Source organism: Lynx canadensis, chromosome A1 (genome assembly GCF_007474595.2).
Source record: "Lynx canadensis isolate LIC74 chromosome A1, mLynCan4.pri.v2, whole genome shotgun sequence".
NCBI classification, from domain to species: Eukaryota; Metazoa; Chordata; class Mammalia; order Carnivora; family Felidae; genus Lynx; species Lynx canadensis.
In genome coordinates, this window is record NC_044303.2 from 88,021,953 (window position 1) to 88,038,245 (window position 16,293).

General features: G+C 55.1%; 1 protein-coding gene across 33 annotated transcripts in view; it reads right to left on the bottom strand.

The window, feature by feature from the left end:
* The window catches only part of OBSCN (obscurin, cytoskeletal calmodulin and titin-interacting RhoGEF), a 156,058-nt gene that overhangs the window by 79,929 nt on the left and 59,836 nt on the right, over positions 1–16,293 (bottom strand). For 28 of the 33 annotated variants that reach the window (XM_030315066.1, XM_030315285.1, XM_030315232.1 and 25 more), the window contains 17 exons: positions 14,151–14,426; positions 10,027–10,302; positions 8,100–8,375; positions 6,853–7,137; positions 6,391–6,657; positions 5,999–6,268; positions 4,943–5,209; positions 4,422–4,688; positions 4,144–4,256; positions 3,892–4,045; positions 3,551–3,712; positions 3,359–3,463; positions 2,399–2,665; positions 2,032–2,301; positions 1,621–1,887; positions 992–1,258; positions 623–889 (listed from right to left, as the gene is read on the bottom strand). In XM_030315066.1, coding sequence (XP_030170926.1) covers positions 623–889; positions 992–1,258; positions 1,621–1,887; positions 2,032–2,301; positions 2,399–2,665; positions 3,359–3,463; positions 3,551–3,712; positions 3,892–4,045; positions 4,144–4,256; positions 4,422–4,688; positions 4,943–5,209; positions 5,999–6,268; positions 6,391–6,657; positions 6,853–7,137; positions 8,100–8,375; positions 10,027–10,302; positions 14,151–14,426 — 4,056 coding nt within the window. The remainder of the gene's footprint in view (positions 1–622; positions 890–991; positions 1,259–1,620; positions 1,888–2,031; positions 2,302–2,398; positions 2,666–3,358; positions 3,464–3,550; positions 3,713–3,891; positions 4,046–4,143; positions 4,257–4,421; positions 4,689–4,942; positions 5,210–5,998; positions 6,269–6,390; positions 6,658–6,852; positions 7,138–8,099; positions 8,376–10,026; positions 10,303–14,150; positions 14,427–16,293) is intronic. The other 5 variants (XM_030315270.1, XM_030315260.1, XM_030315178.1 and 2 more) reach the window with 2 other exon arrangements.

Consider the following 16,293-nt stretch of genomic DNA (forward strand, 5'->3'; position numbering starts at 1 on the left):
CTGGACCCGGCTCCATTCCTTGAACCCAGACTCTCCCCTGGACCCGGCCCCGCCCCATGGACCCGGCCCTGCCTCCTGGTGCCTACTCCATCCCTTGGACCCGCCTCCGCCCCATGGACCCGGACTCGCCCTGCACGCGCCCTCACCCCATGGACCGGCCCTGCCTCCTGGAGCCCGCTCCACCCCTTGGACCTGGCTCCGCCCCAAGGACCTGGCCCCGCCCCTTAGGCCCAGCCCCGCCCCTGCACCCGCCCCCGCCCCATGGCCCGGACCTGTCTCCTGGACCCGGACCCGCCCCTTGGACCCGGACCCGCCCCATGGACCCAGACCAGCCCCTGAACCCGCTCCCGCCCCGTGGACCCCGCCCTGCCTCCTGGTGCCCGCTCCATCCCTTGGACCGCCTCCCCACCAAGGACCCGGACCCGCCCCCTGGACCCGGACCCGCCCCCTGGACCCAGCCCCACCCCTGCACCCGCCCCGCCCCATGACCCGGCCCTGCCTCCTGGACCCGGACCGCCCCATGGACCCGGACCCGCCCCTTGGACTCGGACCCGCCCCTGCATCCGCCCCCGCCTCCAGGACCGGGACCCTCCCCTTGGACCCAGTCCGCATAGCCACGCACCTTGCACGCTGACTCTGGAGCTGGTCTCTTCGGAGCCCACACTGCAAGTGTAGAGGCCGGTGTCTTCCCAGCTCAGGTCGTGCACCACGAGCCCGCGCGTGCCCGCCGTGTGCAGGAAGTCGTACTTGTCACTAGGGACCAGCTCCACCCCGTCCTTGCGCCACACCACGCGGGCCTGGGGGTCTGAGATCTCGCACTGCAGGGCGAGCGTGCCCCGCTCCTCCGCGGACACATCGTCCAGCGCTTTCAGGAACACCACCGGCTTTGCTGCGGGGAGGTCGTGGGCAGGTGAGCGAGCTCCACCTTCGGCCTGCAAGGACCCCGGCGCCCCGGCTGGGAGTACCCCAAGGACCCACAGCGACGCCTCACCTTTGACCTCCAGGCGGGCAGTGACCGACACCTTGGGGGAGCAGGCGCGCACAAGGCCGGCGTCGGCCCGCCGAACCCGCTTCAGCACCAGCGTGTGGCGACAGCCTTCGTGGGAGATCTCGTGGAAGCTGTCGTTGTACAGAGGTGTGCCGTTGAGCGACCACTCGACCTCCTCGTCCTCATGAGACAGCTCACACGAGAAGCAGGCGCGGCCCTCCTCCGTGGCTTCTGCGTCCTGCATCGGCTGCATCACTATAACCTCGCGCGCTGCCAGAGCACAGAGCCACTCAGCACCGCCACAGGAGACCCTTCCCCGGGGGGAGAGGGGGTTCCTCGCCTCCTCTCCCAGACCCTCCCCCCTAGGGACGCTCCTCCCCTTCCCCGGCGAGGACCCTCCCCCCCAAACCCTACCCCCTGAGGATGCTCCCCCCCCACCCTCCCCCTCCGGAGCCCCCGCCCCACGGCAAAGACCCTCCCCACATCCCCGACCCTCCTCCTTGGGGACCCTCCCCCCCAGACCCTCCCCTCCGGGGACCCTCTCCCTGCCCCTCCCCCCTCTACCCCGGGAACACATCCCCCAGGCGGAGACCCTCGCCCTGGCACGGGGCGACCCCGTGCGCCCTGGCTACCTTCCACCGTGACCTCAGCGCTGCTCTGGGCACTGCCGGCCTGGCACCGGTAGACGCCGGCGTCCGCGGGCGTGAGCCGGAGGACGCGCAGCTCTGCCATGTGGCCCTCCAGCCTCATCTTGAACTTGTCGGAGGGCGCCAGCGGCGTGTCCTCCTTGTACCACTGCACGGCCTTGGGGGCCGGCTTGAAGTCGCAGGACAGGACCACCGACTGCAGCTCGCGCCCCGCCTTGGGCTCCAGGGGCCGTGTGAGCACCATGGGGATGTCTGCCGCGGGAGGGGAGAGGGCAGCGCTGCGTCAGCGGACCGTCTGGGACCGTCTGGGACCGCGGGGTCCCAGAACCCACCCTGTGCCAGGTCTGCCACCAGACCTGCCAGGTCTGCGCCCCTTCGCCCCAGCGGTGCGCTCACCAGAGACCACCAGGCGTGCGGTGGAGCGCGACTTGCCGATGGTGAAGTGCACCGGCCCAGTCATGGTGGAGCAGGTTCGTCGCAGCGTCAGCCGGTGCACCGTGCCCTCCTGCTCCATGCCCACGGTGGGCCCGGCCTGGAGCACTGTCTTTCCCAGGAGCCACTTGGGCGGCCGCACCGAGGGGATGGAGGTCTCGCATTCGAACCAGGCAGGTGCGGGCTCCATCACAGTCACGTCCTGCAGGCCCCGCACGATGGTGATGGATTGCTCTGTGGGTGAGGGGCTGGTCACTGGGGCAGTCCCACAGGGAGGACCGCCAGCAGCCACAGGCACAGTGGGGAGGTGCCAGGATGGCCCCGCCCGCACCTTCCACAAAGAACTGGGCACTGGTCTTCACGTTGCCAGCGTCGCACGTGTAGGTGTCCTCATCCTCCGGCTGCACGTCGTTGATGATCAGCTTGCGGTAGAGGCCATCGCTGACCATCTCGTACTTGGGTCCTGACTGCAGCTCCACGCTGCCCTTGAACCACTGCACCTGGGCGCTGGCCCTGGACATCTGGCACTCCAGCACACCGCGGTGCCTCTCCATGGCTATCTTGTCCCGAAGTGGGCGCAGGATGGTCACCGGCAGCTCTGAGGTGTGACCAGGGGTGAGGGGACAGGATAAGGGATGCTCAGTGCCCCAAAAACCCCACCTGAACCCCCACCCATCCACCCACCCGGGTCTGGGTGCTCTGCCTCTGCAGCCTCCAGAGGGCTGGAGCCTCTCTGCCAGGGCCAGCAGGTGGCGAGGCCAGGTGTCACCCTCGGCTTCTCTGGGACCCACTGCATAGAGCTGACCAGGTGAAGGGTGGGCGCACCACTCCCCCCCCACACACACCACTGCACCGTGCGCCCTTGACAAGCTCATCCAGAGCACCTGGCCTCACCCCTGCCCTGCCTCTTCACATCCACACCCCTCGCCCTGCACAATCCTGCATCAAGCAATTCCAAATCTCATATACCTTCCCCCCAACTTGTGGCAGACCCTCCCTCCTCTATGCCCTGACTGTGGCTAGGGCCACCTGTTAAGGCCTCATGCTCACCACATGCCAGGACCCCACAGTGCTTTCTCTCCATTGCTAAGTCCCAGGAGGAAGGATTTACTGTGACCTCCTGAGCTGCCTCTCCAAGACCCCTGTCTTCCTGGTGAGGAGGCAATACCTCCTTTTCCTCCTTCTGGGTCATTGGTGTCCTGGGACAGCTGCCCTGTCAGTCCCTGTAAGGCTGCAAAACTGTGCATTCACATACACTGTCCAGCAAAAACCCTCCCCTGGGCTCCCTCACCTTTGACTCGGAGCTCAGCTCGAGATTCTGCATTTTCGGCTACAAATCTGATCTCTCCTGCATCTTCTGCCAGGACCCTCCGGTAGATGAGGGTGTATGTCCTCCCTGGAAACACAGGCCAGTCAGTACTGGGAACAGGCCCTGGGGGCAGAATGGAGGACGAGCCCTCCTGACACCTGCCCAACAGCTCACCTTCCTGGCGGATGCGCACATTGTCACTGGGCCGAAGCTTACTGCCCTCCCAGAACCACTGGGCTGGCACCTCATCGTGAGAGATCTTGCAAGAGAAGGTGGCGCCCTCCTTTTCCATCACCTCCACATCCTCCAGGGGCCTCACGATCTGGATGTTACGACCTGGGGTGGCAAGAAGGCCATGCCATTTGTGGATGCCCAGAGCTCCCCCTTACCCCTCCCACCCAGATTGCTGAAGGGTGCAGGGCGGGACAGAGCCAGAGGGCTAAGCACTTTGCTGGGGGGATACAGGGTGGCCAGGAGGCTCTGGCCCAGCAGACCCTGACCCTTAATCTGCCTACCTTGCACCTTCAGGGAGGCTGAGCTCTGAGCATCACGAGCGTCGCACACGTACACGCCCTGGTCACCAAGCTCACAGCGGAAAATGATGAGACTCCGACAGGCGCCCTGGGCCACCATGCCCACTGTCTTGCCCACCCTAAGCTCCACGCCATCCTGAGGAGGAACAAGGTCGGGTCAGGCACTGGAGGTGCCCAACAGAGCAGTCCCACCCCTGCCAGCCCACAGTGACAGGTGGGAGCAGCCCAAGCCACCTTCAGCCAGCGCACGTCCACGTTGGGGCGAGACAGCTCACACTCCAAGGTCACCCTGTCCTTCTCTGTGGCCACCACATCCTGCAGAGGGCGGCTGAACCTCACAGGCAGCTCTGGGTTGGCAGGAAGGGGGAGGTGAGAAGCGGGGCCTGAGATGTGTGGTCTCACACAGCCAGTTCTGGGAATGACACCCCCCACCCTGCCCTTGCCTGGCTCCCCGGGCCTCACTGGGGACAGAGGCAGGTGCACTCAGGAGTGCCCCCCCCGTGCCCACGCACCAGTGACCGTTAGCCGTGCAGACGTGTGCACCCCCTCGGCTTTGAAGGCGATGAGGCCACTATCCTGCGGCCGCAGCCCCGACAGGATGAGGGTGTGGATGGGGCCTTGCACGGCCAGCTGGCACGTGGACCCTGGCTGCAGCCGCACACTGTCTCGCGTCCAGCTGCCCTCCACGTTGTCGTGTGACAGCTCCACATCCATGGTGGCTGTGCCCTGCTCCCACACCTCCACCGCCTGCAGGCCCCGCACAAGCCGGACCTGGCGCACTGCGGGACAAACATGGGGGTGCATGAGGCACCGCCGTGAGACCCAGGCCCTTCAGCCAGCCCCCACTCACCTCCCCAGGAGCCTCAGAGCCAGCCAGGCATCCTGGAGGGAAAGGCCCAGCCCTTCCCTTCCTTCTCTCCCATCCTCCCTGCCTCCCGCCACCCCCCAGGGCCTGTCCCTCCAGGGGGACACCCCCTTCCGTCATCCTTCCTTGACGCCCGACCCCCACGCCCAGCCTGCTGCTGCCACTCACTTTCCACGGTGAGCTTGGCCTGCGTCTTGTCGTCTGGAGTCTCACAGCCATAAAAGCCGCGGTCGGCAAAACCCACGCAGTGAAGAACCAAGCGGTGCCTGGTGTTCTCGGCGTGAATCTCCACGTTCTTGCCTGGCGCCAGGGCCACTGCGTTCCGTGTCCACTTGACCTCAGGCCATGGCCGTGTCAGCTCTACCTCCATGGCCACTGAGCTCCGCTCCTCCACCGTCTGTGGCTCCAGCTTCTTTCTGAACAGCACTGGAGCCTCTGGGGTCATGAGAAAGGGAGGTCATCGCAGCCACTGCCACTCCCAGGAAAGCCAGGGCACAGAGGGGCCTGACCTCCACAGTCGGCACAGCTGCCCTCACCGTGACCTCATGTTCTCACTCCACACTAGGCCCAGCTGCACACCTGTACAGATACAACTGTAGAGAAGGGAACAGAGGCCCCGGGAGCTGCTTCTTCCTCAGCCTGTCTCTCACCTCCCACCCTCCTACTCAGGACAAGCCCACCATGACCAGCAGCAATGGGGCACGGTTGGGGGGGGGGCAGGTAACACAGACGCTGAGCCCCCAGCCAGTCTGCCCCAAGGAGACCCTGGACACTCTACGTGAAGGAGTGAAAGGAGCCAGTCAGGTGCACCTCCCAGTCCCAGGCTCTGGATGACCTTTCCAGGTGTCCATGTTACTAACTCACTCAGAACCAGCAGCAGGTCCCCAGGTGAGGTCCCAGCACCCCCCCCTGCCCCCAACCCTGCTTGCACTGGCTAACTCCACTCCCTCCCACCTTGCCGACCATGGGGCTCAGCTTGGGGTGCCTTCTTCAGGCAGTCTCCCTTGATGGCCTAAACCTCTGCCCACCCACAACCAGATGCACCTTACAGAGGTTTACTTTGTCCCCTTCAGAGTAGGTATCTGGCCCCTGGGTCCCACCTGAGTCTCCTTTCCTTAGCCAACAAAGCCCAGCGTCCCTCGAGGTCACCCGAACCGGCTGGACACAGGTTGGCATCAGAAAGCGACCTTCGAACCAGTCCCCCTGGGAGGCCCTCCCACGTACCTCGCACCCGGAGGGCAGCAGCGGAGGAGACCCCCTCGGCCTCTGCGGTGATCTGGCCTGGGTCGTCCAGGGTCAGACCCAAGATGGTCAGGCTGTGGCTCGCGCCACTCTGTGAGATGAGGAACTTCTCACTGGGCTGCAGCAACGCGCCGTCCCGGAACCACCTGACTGCTGCATCGCTGGGGGACACCACGCACTGGAAGGTGGCCTCCTGGCCCTCTTCCGCCACCACGGCGCTCAACCCAGACATGAACTTGACCATGCGGGGGGCTGCAGACAGGGGTTTTGCTTGAGAGATGAGTAGGAGAGGCAGAGACCCCCTGCCCCATGCAGACACAGAGAGCACACACCTTCTCCAGGAAGGCCCCCAGATGCGTCTCGCCCCTGCCTACCACTGACGGAGAGCTGCGCGCTGGTGCAGTCATCCCGGGTCTCACACGCATACTGCCCCGCATCCTCCAGCCGCAGGCCGGACACGGTGAGCGAGCGCCGGGGCCCTGCGGCTTCCATCTGGAAGCGCTTGCCAGCCCGGAGCTGCGTGCTCCCGCAGCGCCACACCACCTCGGCCTGCGGTGGGCTCAGCTCGCAGGCCAGCGTCACCGTGCCACCTAGCTCCCCGCTCACAGGCTCCAGGGGCCGGCAGAACTTAGCGGCCACCTCTGCGGGATGGAAGGGGGGTGTCAGCCGCAGGGCTTGGGCCAGGGGACAAACTCTGTGCCAACCAGTCATGCGCCCAGAGTGCCACTCCGGCTCCACGCCGGGATGCTGCCTACGCAACCTCATGGGAGACCCTCCAGCCCCATGGGCGCCCCAGTGCACACGGGGCTCCCAGAGGACACCCCAGTCCCTCTGACCTTCCACCTGCACTGGGAAGTCCTGCCCATCTGCGCCCACGCGGCAGCTGTACACTGCGGTGTCCAGGGTTTGCGCGCCGCGGATCGTCAGGGTGTGGGTGTCCCCCAGGCTGGCCGTTTCGTGCCGCTTGCTGCGGCGGATCTCCACGCCGTCCTTGAGCCACGTCACTGCGGCCACGGAGGGCGTAGCCAGCATGGCGGTCAGGACAATGTCCTCGTGCTCCCTGACCACCAGAGGCTCTCTGCGGCCAGGTCTCTCCACCGTGGGGGTCTCAGGCTCCAGCTCTGTGGGGAGATCAATGAGCATGAGAGCAGGGCCCTTGCATTCCTGGCCTCGCTCATCCCACCTAGGGGCTGCACCGGGGGACGAGATCTGAAATGGGACACACACACCCCACCCAAACTTCCACTGCTCTGCTGCTGCCTGGCCCGTCCAGTCCTCCTCTGCTGAGACTCTGCTGAACAAGCCTGAGAGTTAATCCAGCAAGGCTCCATGCCACCTAACGGTCACTATCCAGGCTCCCGGGGGTGCGACAGGGTGGCCAGGAAGAGACACCTGGGGTCACGGGCCCGGGAGCCAAGAGCCGAGAGCCCAGCATCCCTGACCAGCAGGGAAGAGGGGGCCTCATGAGCAGACACTGTAGACAGTGGGCAGCAGGCAGGTCAGAGAGACCACAGCCTGGGGCCTGGGCCCACATTACTGAAAGACATTGGAGCAGGGTCAGGAGAGGAGGCAGGAGAAGACAGCTTGGCCCAGACCAAGATGGGCATCAGAGCAGGGCAAGCCCGCAGGGCTGACTGAACATCAGCTGGACACTCGGGATCCCAAGGCAAGAGACAGGGAGCCAAGCCCCACTGAGGGCAAACCCCTCAAGTAAGTCTCCCAGAACAGCGCTGGGCTCCAAAACTGTGCATGGTGCGTTTGCAATGGGAAACATGTCTGCCTACCAACCCTAGACAGAATGGCTACGGCCACAGACCACAGGCCTTGGTGGTCAGGTTGTGTGGGGGTAAGGTGGGGATGTGGCAGAGAGGGGTAGAAACTGGGGGACGCAAATGTCGGGAATGTCCCAGAACAGGGGCTACAGGGAGTGTCTCCAATCCAAGGACCTGGGCAGTGGACAGAGCCCTGGGCCGGGCCCGTCAGCAGAGACCCCAACACAGGTACAACACACAGCCCTGTCTGAGAAGGGCTCATTTCCTGATTTGTCAGGAGTTTATACCCTCTTCCCAATGCTGGCCCCCACCTGTAACGTTTAGGCGGAAGGACACCTTCTCTCCCCCAGCCTCACAGCTGTACTCCCCGGTGTCTGCCTTCCCTGCCTGCTGCACCACCAGCCTCCTGCTGCAGCCTGTGGCCTCCATGCACACTTTGGAGCTTGCATTCAGCTTCTTCCCATCCTTGTACCACATCACCTCTGTCTTGTCCTGAGCCACCTCGCAGCTCAGCGTGACGCTGGCCCCTGCCTCAGCCTGCACCTCACTGCATGCCAGCTGCTCCTTGACAAACATGGCCAAGGGCTCTGGGGACAGAGAGGGACACACAGGAACAAACACACCATCTAAGTTAGGAAGGCAGCACTGGGAAAGAAGAGGTAAATGGGATGGCTGGAATAGTCTCCAGGCTCTGCACGTGCATGGCTTGCAGGGTCCTTCCCATGTGGGCACGGATTCCCTGCAGCTCCCTGCTGCAACCTACTCTGTGTCAGCATCTGCTGGCAATGCAGGGAGAGTGGAACTGTACCTCCTATCAGTGCATGATTCTGTTGATACACTGCTGATTTCAGTTCACTGATATTCTGTCTAAATATAGGCCTGGAAAGCCATGACACACTGGCCTGCACTCTTTCCCCTGTCCCATCGTGTTGTACTACAAAAGCTACACTACCATGTAAGATGGGATAAGAGTATATCTCCTTTTCTCTACAAGAATGTCTGTGAACAGGATATAATTTCCAGAATGCCTGGAAGGATTTACCAGGAAAGTCACCAGGCTTCCATACTGTTCCATGAAGACACTTTGGTTCCTGCTTCTGTTGTTCCAATGACGCTGTGGGCATTGTCCACTTCTTACATCCATTGAGATTTGCTTTTCTACAACCACTAGGACCATACTTCACCACTGTTCTGATTTTCTGGCATTAAAGAGTGCCAGATTCTCTCAAGTGACTTGTCAGAAAGACACACAACAGGTTTTGTGGTGTCCTTACACACCCACAAACCATGATGTACTGATACAACAGCAAACTGCTATGGGGGCCCCCAGGAGTCAGGCGGGGCTGCTCTGAAGTTCAATTTTCCCACAAGAAGGAAAATAAGATAGGTCACAGACTTGTCTGGAACCAGTCAGGAGGCATCAGTGTCCCTGAGCACCATCTGGAAACACAGTGGGATGGATACTGCCTTATCAGTCAGGGGCTGCTACCACTGAGTGTGCTCATGTCCCACAAGCCACTTACTCCTCTCCCTCCCTCAACCTGTACCTCATCCAGGGGGAATTCTGACACAGGATATCCTAACTGAAGACAAAAAGAAACAAGATTTGCTTTGAAAACAGCTCCAAACCACACAGGTGCTCATCACAGGTGTTCAGCTACTACCACTTCGCCGCTCGTTATTTATTTTGCCAAGATGCTGCAATAAACATCTATCTGTGTTTTGCACTGAGGGAGCTTCCACACCCATAAGCATGGCCCAGAATACCTACAACCTCAATAACGCAAGTTCAGCCTCGAGATGATTCCAGCTATGATCAGAAGGCTGAAGCGTCCTCTTATCCTGGCTTACCGAAACCCAAACATCTCTTGATAGTGAGAACCTTTAAATGAGGCTATGGAAGCCACTAGAGCATCTGCAGGTGAGGACGTCTGGTCAATCTCAGCCCAGTGCCGCACATAGAGCCTGAATCCCGGACGCCAAAGGAGCCACAGTACGTTCTGAAGGGGTGCTGGGGACAGTGGCTGAGCATGGCCATGTGGACACAACATGGGGTACCCAAGAGGAGCTCTCTCTTGTCTGGACACTCTTCCCTTCCCACATCCGTGGGTTCAGCCACCAGAGTGAAATGGAAGGTAGAAGGCTGGGATCTGGGAAGAGCATCAGGGTCTGTCTAGGCTGCGCACTAGTGCCATCATCGCTGGCAATCAAGGATAAAGTATTAGCCCCAGAACTGACCTGTGACGTCCAGGTGGAAGGACACCTTCTCTCCCCCGGCCTCACAGCTGTACTCCCCGGCATCCGCCTTCCCTGCCTGCTGCATCACCAGCTTCCTGCTGCAGCCCTTGGCCTCCACACGCATTCTGGAGCTGGCACTCAGCTTCTTCCCGTCCTTGTACCATGTCACCTCCGTCTGGGCCTGGGCCACCTCGCAGCTCAGTGTGGCACTGGCCCCCGCCTTGGCCTGCACCTCACTGAGTGCTGGCTGCTCCTTGGCAAACATGACCGAGGGCTCTGGGGACAGGGAGGAACACACAGCATCAAACATTAGGGTCGCATTAGGGTCCATTAGGGTCGCAGCACTGGGAGAGCAGGCCTGGATGAGGGTGCAGGGCCACAGAAACTCCTCCAGGCTCTGTGCTGGCTGCACAAGTACCCAAAGTTCACTATAGGCTCTACCACTGTTCCACATGGGGATGCTGGAAAAGACTTCGCTGTGCACACATACCTCTGGGAGAGGTGCAGGGGTGTTGCAATGCACACGCACCCCAGCCTTCCCAGGTGATGCAGTCTTTCCTCACGGTTGTGCAGGGAGCTGCTGCCGCTCCTTGCTCTCACCTACCCTGTGATGTCCACTGCTGGCACCTGCGGGGAGGGACATGTCCCTCCTGTGGTCTTTCCACGTAAGTCCCTGATGACTCACACAATGGAGCACCGTTCAGGTTTCTCTGACTCTTCTCTTCTGCAGTGTGGTATCATTGCAATGCCCTGTCTGGTTATCAGTTATTGCTAATTATGGCCTGTCCTTTACATATTCGTTTTTAGGAGCTCTTGCACTTGCATTAGAGCTTTGATAATCATGGTTTTGTGAATAATTTATCCATCATTGTCACTTGCCTTTTCATCCCTTTGTGTCCTCTGATGATGTAAAGTTCTCAGTTGTGATTTAGGCAGGTATGTCAATGTGTCCTTTGTGGTTGGTGTGTTCATATTCTGTTTCAGAAATTTTTCATTACCCTGAGGCCATTAAATGTTGTGTGTTCTCTGCTAAGAGCGTGTTTTGTCTTTCACACTGGAATCCTAGCTTGGCTGGAGTTGGTACCTATGCGTGATGTGGGGGAGCCCCCCATTTTTATTATAGATAAATAGATCATTTGAGAGAGACATAAAAGATAGATAGATAGATAGATAGATAGATAGATAGATAATACAGGTAGATGATGGATAGATATAGATAGATGATACATATATATGTAGATACACACATAGGTAGGTAGGTAGGTAGGTAGGTAGATAGGTAGGTAGATAGATGATCCAGATAGATGATGGAAAGATGGAGTAATGGATGATACAGATAGATGATAGATAGATAGATAGATAGATAGATGATCCAGATAGATGACAGAAAGATGGAGAGAAAGAGAGAGAGAGAGAGACAGACAGAGAGAGACAAAATCCACATAGATGATGGAAAGATGGAGAGATGTAAGACACAGATAGATGATAGATAGATAGATAGATAGATAGATAGATAGATAGATACAAAGTTACATAGTCTGAGCACCATTTATGAAAAGACAATCTACCTCTATACCATGTGCCAGAATTACAGAATAAAAATAATGGAAAAGGTGGGGGGGTGCCTGGGTGGTTTAGTCAGTTAAGTGTCCAACTCTTGGTTTCAGCTCAGGTCATGATGTCACGGCTTATGGGTGTGAGCCCCATACCGGGCTCTGCAGTAGCAGCACAGAGACCATGCATTCTGTCACTGCTCCACCTGGGCTCTCTCTCTGCCCCTCCCCTGCTCTAGCTCCCTCTCTCTCTCTCTGAAAATAAATAAATAAACATTAAAAAAATCTCCTTTTAAAAACTGGAAAAGGATGGGTGGGTGAAGCTGGTCACAGCACGGTCTATTTGAACCTTACCACTTGTCCCTTTGTGCTATGCACCTATCCCCAAGTTGCAACCTGATGTCTTCCTACTACAGCTTTATCAGTTATATTACTTCATTTTATATTTCTCCTGATTCACTGTACAGTGTTGCACACAATTGTACCAGTGGAGCCATGTACGAGCTCCAGTTAGAAGGAGACACCCTGTGAATGTGATGTGCTGTAGTTTTCTGTATCCTGCATCAAATTAAGGAACAATCCTCTTATAGTTAATCAAGGACTTGACTACCTTGAATGTATGCTACATTTTATGAAATTCTTCTTCTGCATGTAATGTAAAAATTTTATCAAGCAGTCATGTGAGAATAAAACAAAACAAAAAATGTGTTTTCCCTTTTAAGTTCTAAATATGACAGATTATACTGATATTCTAATGTTCTGGTGTTGGCCAATCCTGTGTTCTTAGGAGATGAGCTCAGACAGTGTGTCTGCACTTTGAGTATTGCACTGTTACTTGGACAATATTTTGTGTAAAATTTGGTATTGACATGCATCCGAGACTGGCCTCCAATTGCAATTCTTCACACTTGTCCAATTTGGGTATCAATGCGGCATAAAATGGGTTAAGAGTGTACATCCCTTTTCTGTCCTCTTAAAGAATCCTCCATGATCATGGGACAATTTCTTTCCAGAATTTGTAATTTGTAATCTATAATTCGTAAATTGTAACTTACCAGCAGAACCACTGAATTTAATCTTGTCTAATGAAAAGGTTTTTTGGGATGGTTCCATTTTTTAAAAAAGTTATAAGATTGTTCACGTTGTTTATATCTTCTTGTGGATGTTTTGATACAGTTTTCGAGGAATTGGACAATTTGCCAAAACTTTTCAATTCTACTTGAGTAAAATAATATCACGTTCTACTGAAATGACGGGGTCAAAGGTGTTCCTAGTAAGTTTCTTACTATCTATACACATCTACAAATCTTGTAATGATACACTACTGAAGAATCACACATTGCTATTAGGAGTCAATGTGGGGCCACAGACCACCTATTTGAGCTTAACCTCTCTTAACTTAAAGTAAGTTTGCAGACATCTCTGTGAACCAGCCAGGGATGGGCATACGCATGCACGCCCCCCCCACACACACACACCACTAGCAAATGCTATGAAATAAATACATAAATACTGCTTCACCAGTCAGTGGCTGCCACTATAGTAACTTATCTGTCCCAAAGTGTGCTGATTTCAGAGAAGCTACTCATTCTTCCCAGCTTCAAAATCTATGAATCAAACTCCAAGCACAATACTGACACAGAACATTCTCACAGAGACAAAAGGAAACTGAAATTTTCTTTCAAAAGAATGTTCCAGGGGCTCCTGGGTGACTCAGTTAGTTAAGCATCTCAGTCTTAAGTTCAGCTCAGGTCATGATCCCACAGTTCCTGAGATTAAGCCCTGCTTCGGGTAATGTCAACACAGAGCCTGATTGGGATTCTCTCTCTCCCTCTCTCTGTGCCCCTCCCTTGCTCATGCTCTCTCTCTCTCTCTCTCCCCCCCCCACTCTCTCTCAAAATAAATAAATAAACATTTAAAAATTATCAATAAGTAAGTAAATAATGTCCCACATGCCAGGTACACATCCAAATCGCATATCTCCCAGCCCTCTGCTCCTGGTTTACTATGTGAGGACATTGCGACAGAACAGTGATCGAGATTTGGGTACACATAGGTGCACAGGTAACTTCCATGTCCACATGTGAGGCAGGAAGAGTGTCCCAAAATGACTGAAATTTTGGTAATGCCAAGTTCAGTCTCAAGACAACTCTAAGATGACTGGGTTGGGTATCTGAAATGCACCTGTATCAGGTTCAAAGATATTCAGCCCTCATGTGGTGCTGGGTGAGGTCATCTGGGAGCTTCTAGAAGTAATTTGCATGCCCTGGGGTGAGAGACATTGGCTCTAGGCAGTGAAGCCAGATGGAGCGAGAGTACTGGACACAGGAACTCCAGGAGCATTACTCCATGGAAACATCATGCAGGGTGCACAACAGGGGTGGTGTGCTGTACACAGATCTTCCCATCCACTCTCCCAGGGCTTGGCCACAGGCATGAAGATGGGATATGGGAGATGTGAGGACAGGAGATCTACTGGAGAGACCACAGGTTCTTCATAGCTGTCAGTCAGTCAACACATCATGCTGAAACAGGGCTAACATGGCACGCCGCCACCACCCAAGTACTGACCTGTGACATCCAGGAGGAAGGACACCTTCTGGCTCCCGGCCTCACAGCTGTACTCCCCGGCATCCGCCTTCCCCGCCTGCTGCACCACCAGCCGCCTGCTGCAGCCCTTGGTCTCCACGCGCACTCTGGAGCTCGCACTCAGTTTCTTCCCATCCTTGTACCATGTCACCTCCGTCTGGGCCTGGGCCACCTCACAGCTCAGCGTGGCGCTGGCCCCTGCCTTGGCCTGCACCTCACTGCGTGCCGGCTGCTCCTTGGCAAACACAGCTGCAGGCTCTGGAGAGAGGGAGGGATGCATGGGGTCAAAGATACAATCCATGTGAAGAATGCAAGTCTGGGAAAGAAGGTCTAAACAGGGAGGCAGGGGGACTGGAACTCTCTCCAATCCCCGCATCAGGTGTCTTTAAAATGAATACAGTACAGTACTATAAATGTATTTTATCTTTCTTGTTCTTTTCTTAATATCATTTCTTTCCTCTATCTTACATTATTGTAAGAATACAGAGTATAATACATATAACATGCAAAATCAACTATTTAAGTTATCGGCAAGACTCTCAGTCAACAGTGCGCTATTAACAGTTAAGTTCTGGGGGAGTCAAAAGTTATAAGTGGATTTTTTACTGCATTGGGCACTACCACCCCTAATCCCTACATCACTGAGATCAACTGTGGTGATTTTCTACTGTTTTGAATATGAAAACCAACTTTGCATTCCTGGACTATGACTTCATCAAAGCATATTTTTTGACATCTTGCTTAGATGACTTTGTCAATGTTTTGTTGAAGATATTGGATATTGATATCCATAAGAGATTGGCCTATAATTTTAATCCTTCCTTCTTTCCTTGTCAGATTTTGGTGTTGATGTTATGTTAGCTCCATGAATCAAAAAAGAATGTACATCTTTATTTTATTCTCTAGGATAATCTCCATGAATACTTTCCATAATATTTGGTATAATTTTTCAGCAGAGCTACTAGGCTTAGATCATTCTCTATGAAAAAAAGTTTTATTACTGTTTCCATTTACTTAAACTTATGGGACTACCTAAGTTATCTATTTCTTCTTGTGTCACTTTTTCAGATGGTTTTCTAAGAATTTGGTCAATTTATCAAAACTTTTCAAATTGATACCATAAAATAATATGCCATATGCTCTCAAAAAAACATTTTGGAAAAATGTAGGATTTCTGGTATCTGTACACACCCAAAAATATTATATACTGATATACCATCACAACTATTATGGGCTGGCAGCTAGGATTAATGTGGTGCTATGGCCCACCCTCCTCTGATGTTAAGACAAATTTAACAAAAGCAAAATAAATTTAGTCCTTAGACCTCCCCATGAAGCAGCCAGGAGGCACAAACACACAATACCCACTAGGAAATCCTATGACATACTGCTATACCAGCCAGTGATTGCCACCACAAGGATTCATCTATAGCAGAGCATGGTGATACTTACTCCTTCCCATTTCTAAATCTATAAATCAGACTCCAAGAGGAATTATGACACAGAATGGCCTTACTGAAGACACAAGGAAACAAGACGTGCTTTAGAAAAAGAACTCCAGAACTTATATGTGCATGTCTCAGGCACAAATCTATCAACCCTCTAGTTCTGTTTACTTTGCACAGGCACTACAAGAAAACAGCGGTCTAGATTTTGCTACATACAGGTGCACAGATAACATATATTCATGTGCAAAATAATACATTAAAACAAACAAAACATTAACAATCCAAAGTTTAGTTAAGATCATTCCAAGTATGATTATATCATCAAAATTTCCCCTACTCTGGTTTAAAGGAACTGAAATGTCTCTCACTAGTAAGAACTCCTTACAGCACTGAAAGGGGCATCTAGGGAGCCCAGGAAAGCACAGGCACATAACCAAGGTGTGAGATGCCTAGTTTACTTCAGAACCCAAACATGAAGAACAGCCATAGTCCTGGGCACTGAGGAACTCCAGGAGGGCCCTGTGCAGGTGCTCAGATGCATGACTGAGAGAACTGCTCAAAGACACAAAAATGGCCCCTCTCACTCCCTGAGCACCCTTCTCATTAAACTTCTGTCAGTCTAACCTTGGCTATGAAGATAGGAGGCAACAGGATGGCAGAGGGGAAAAGATGAAGAG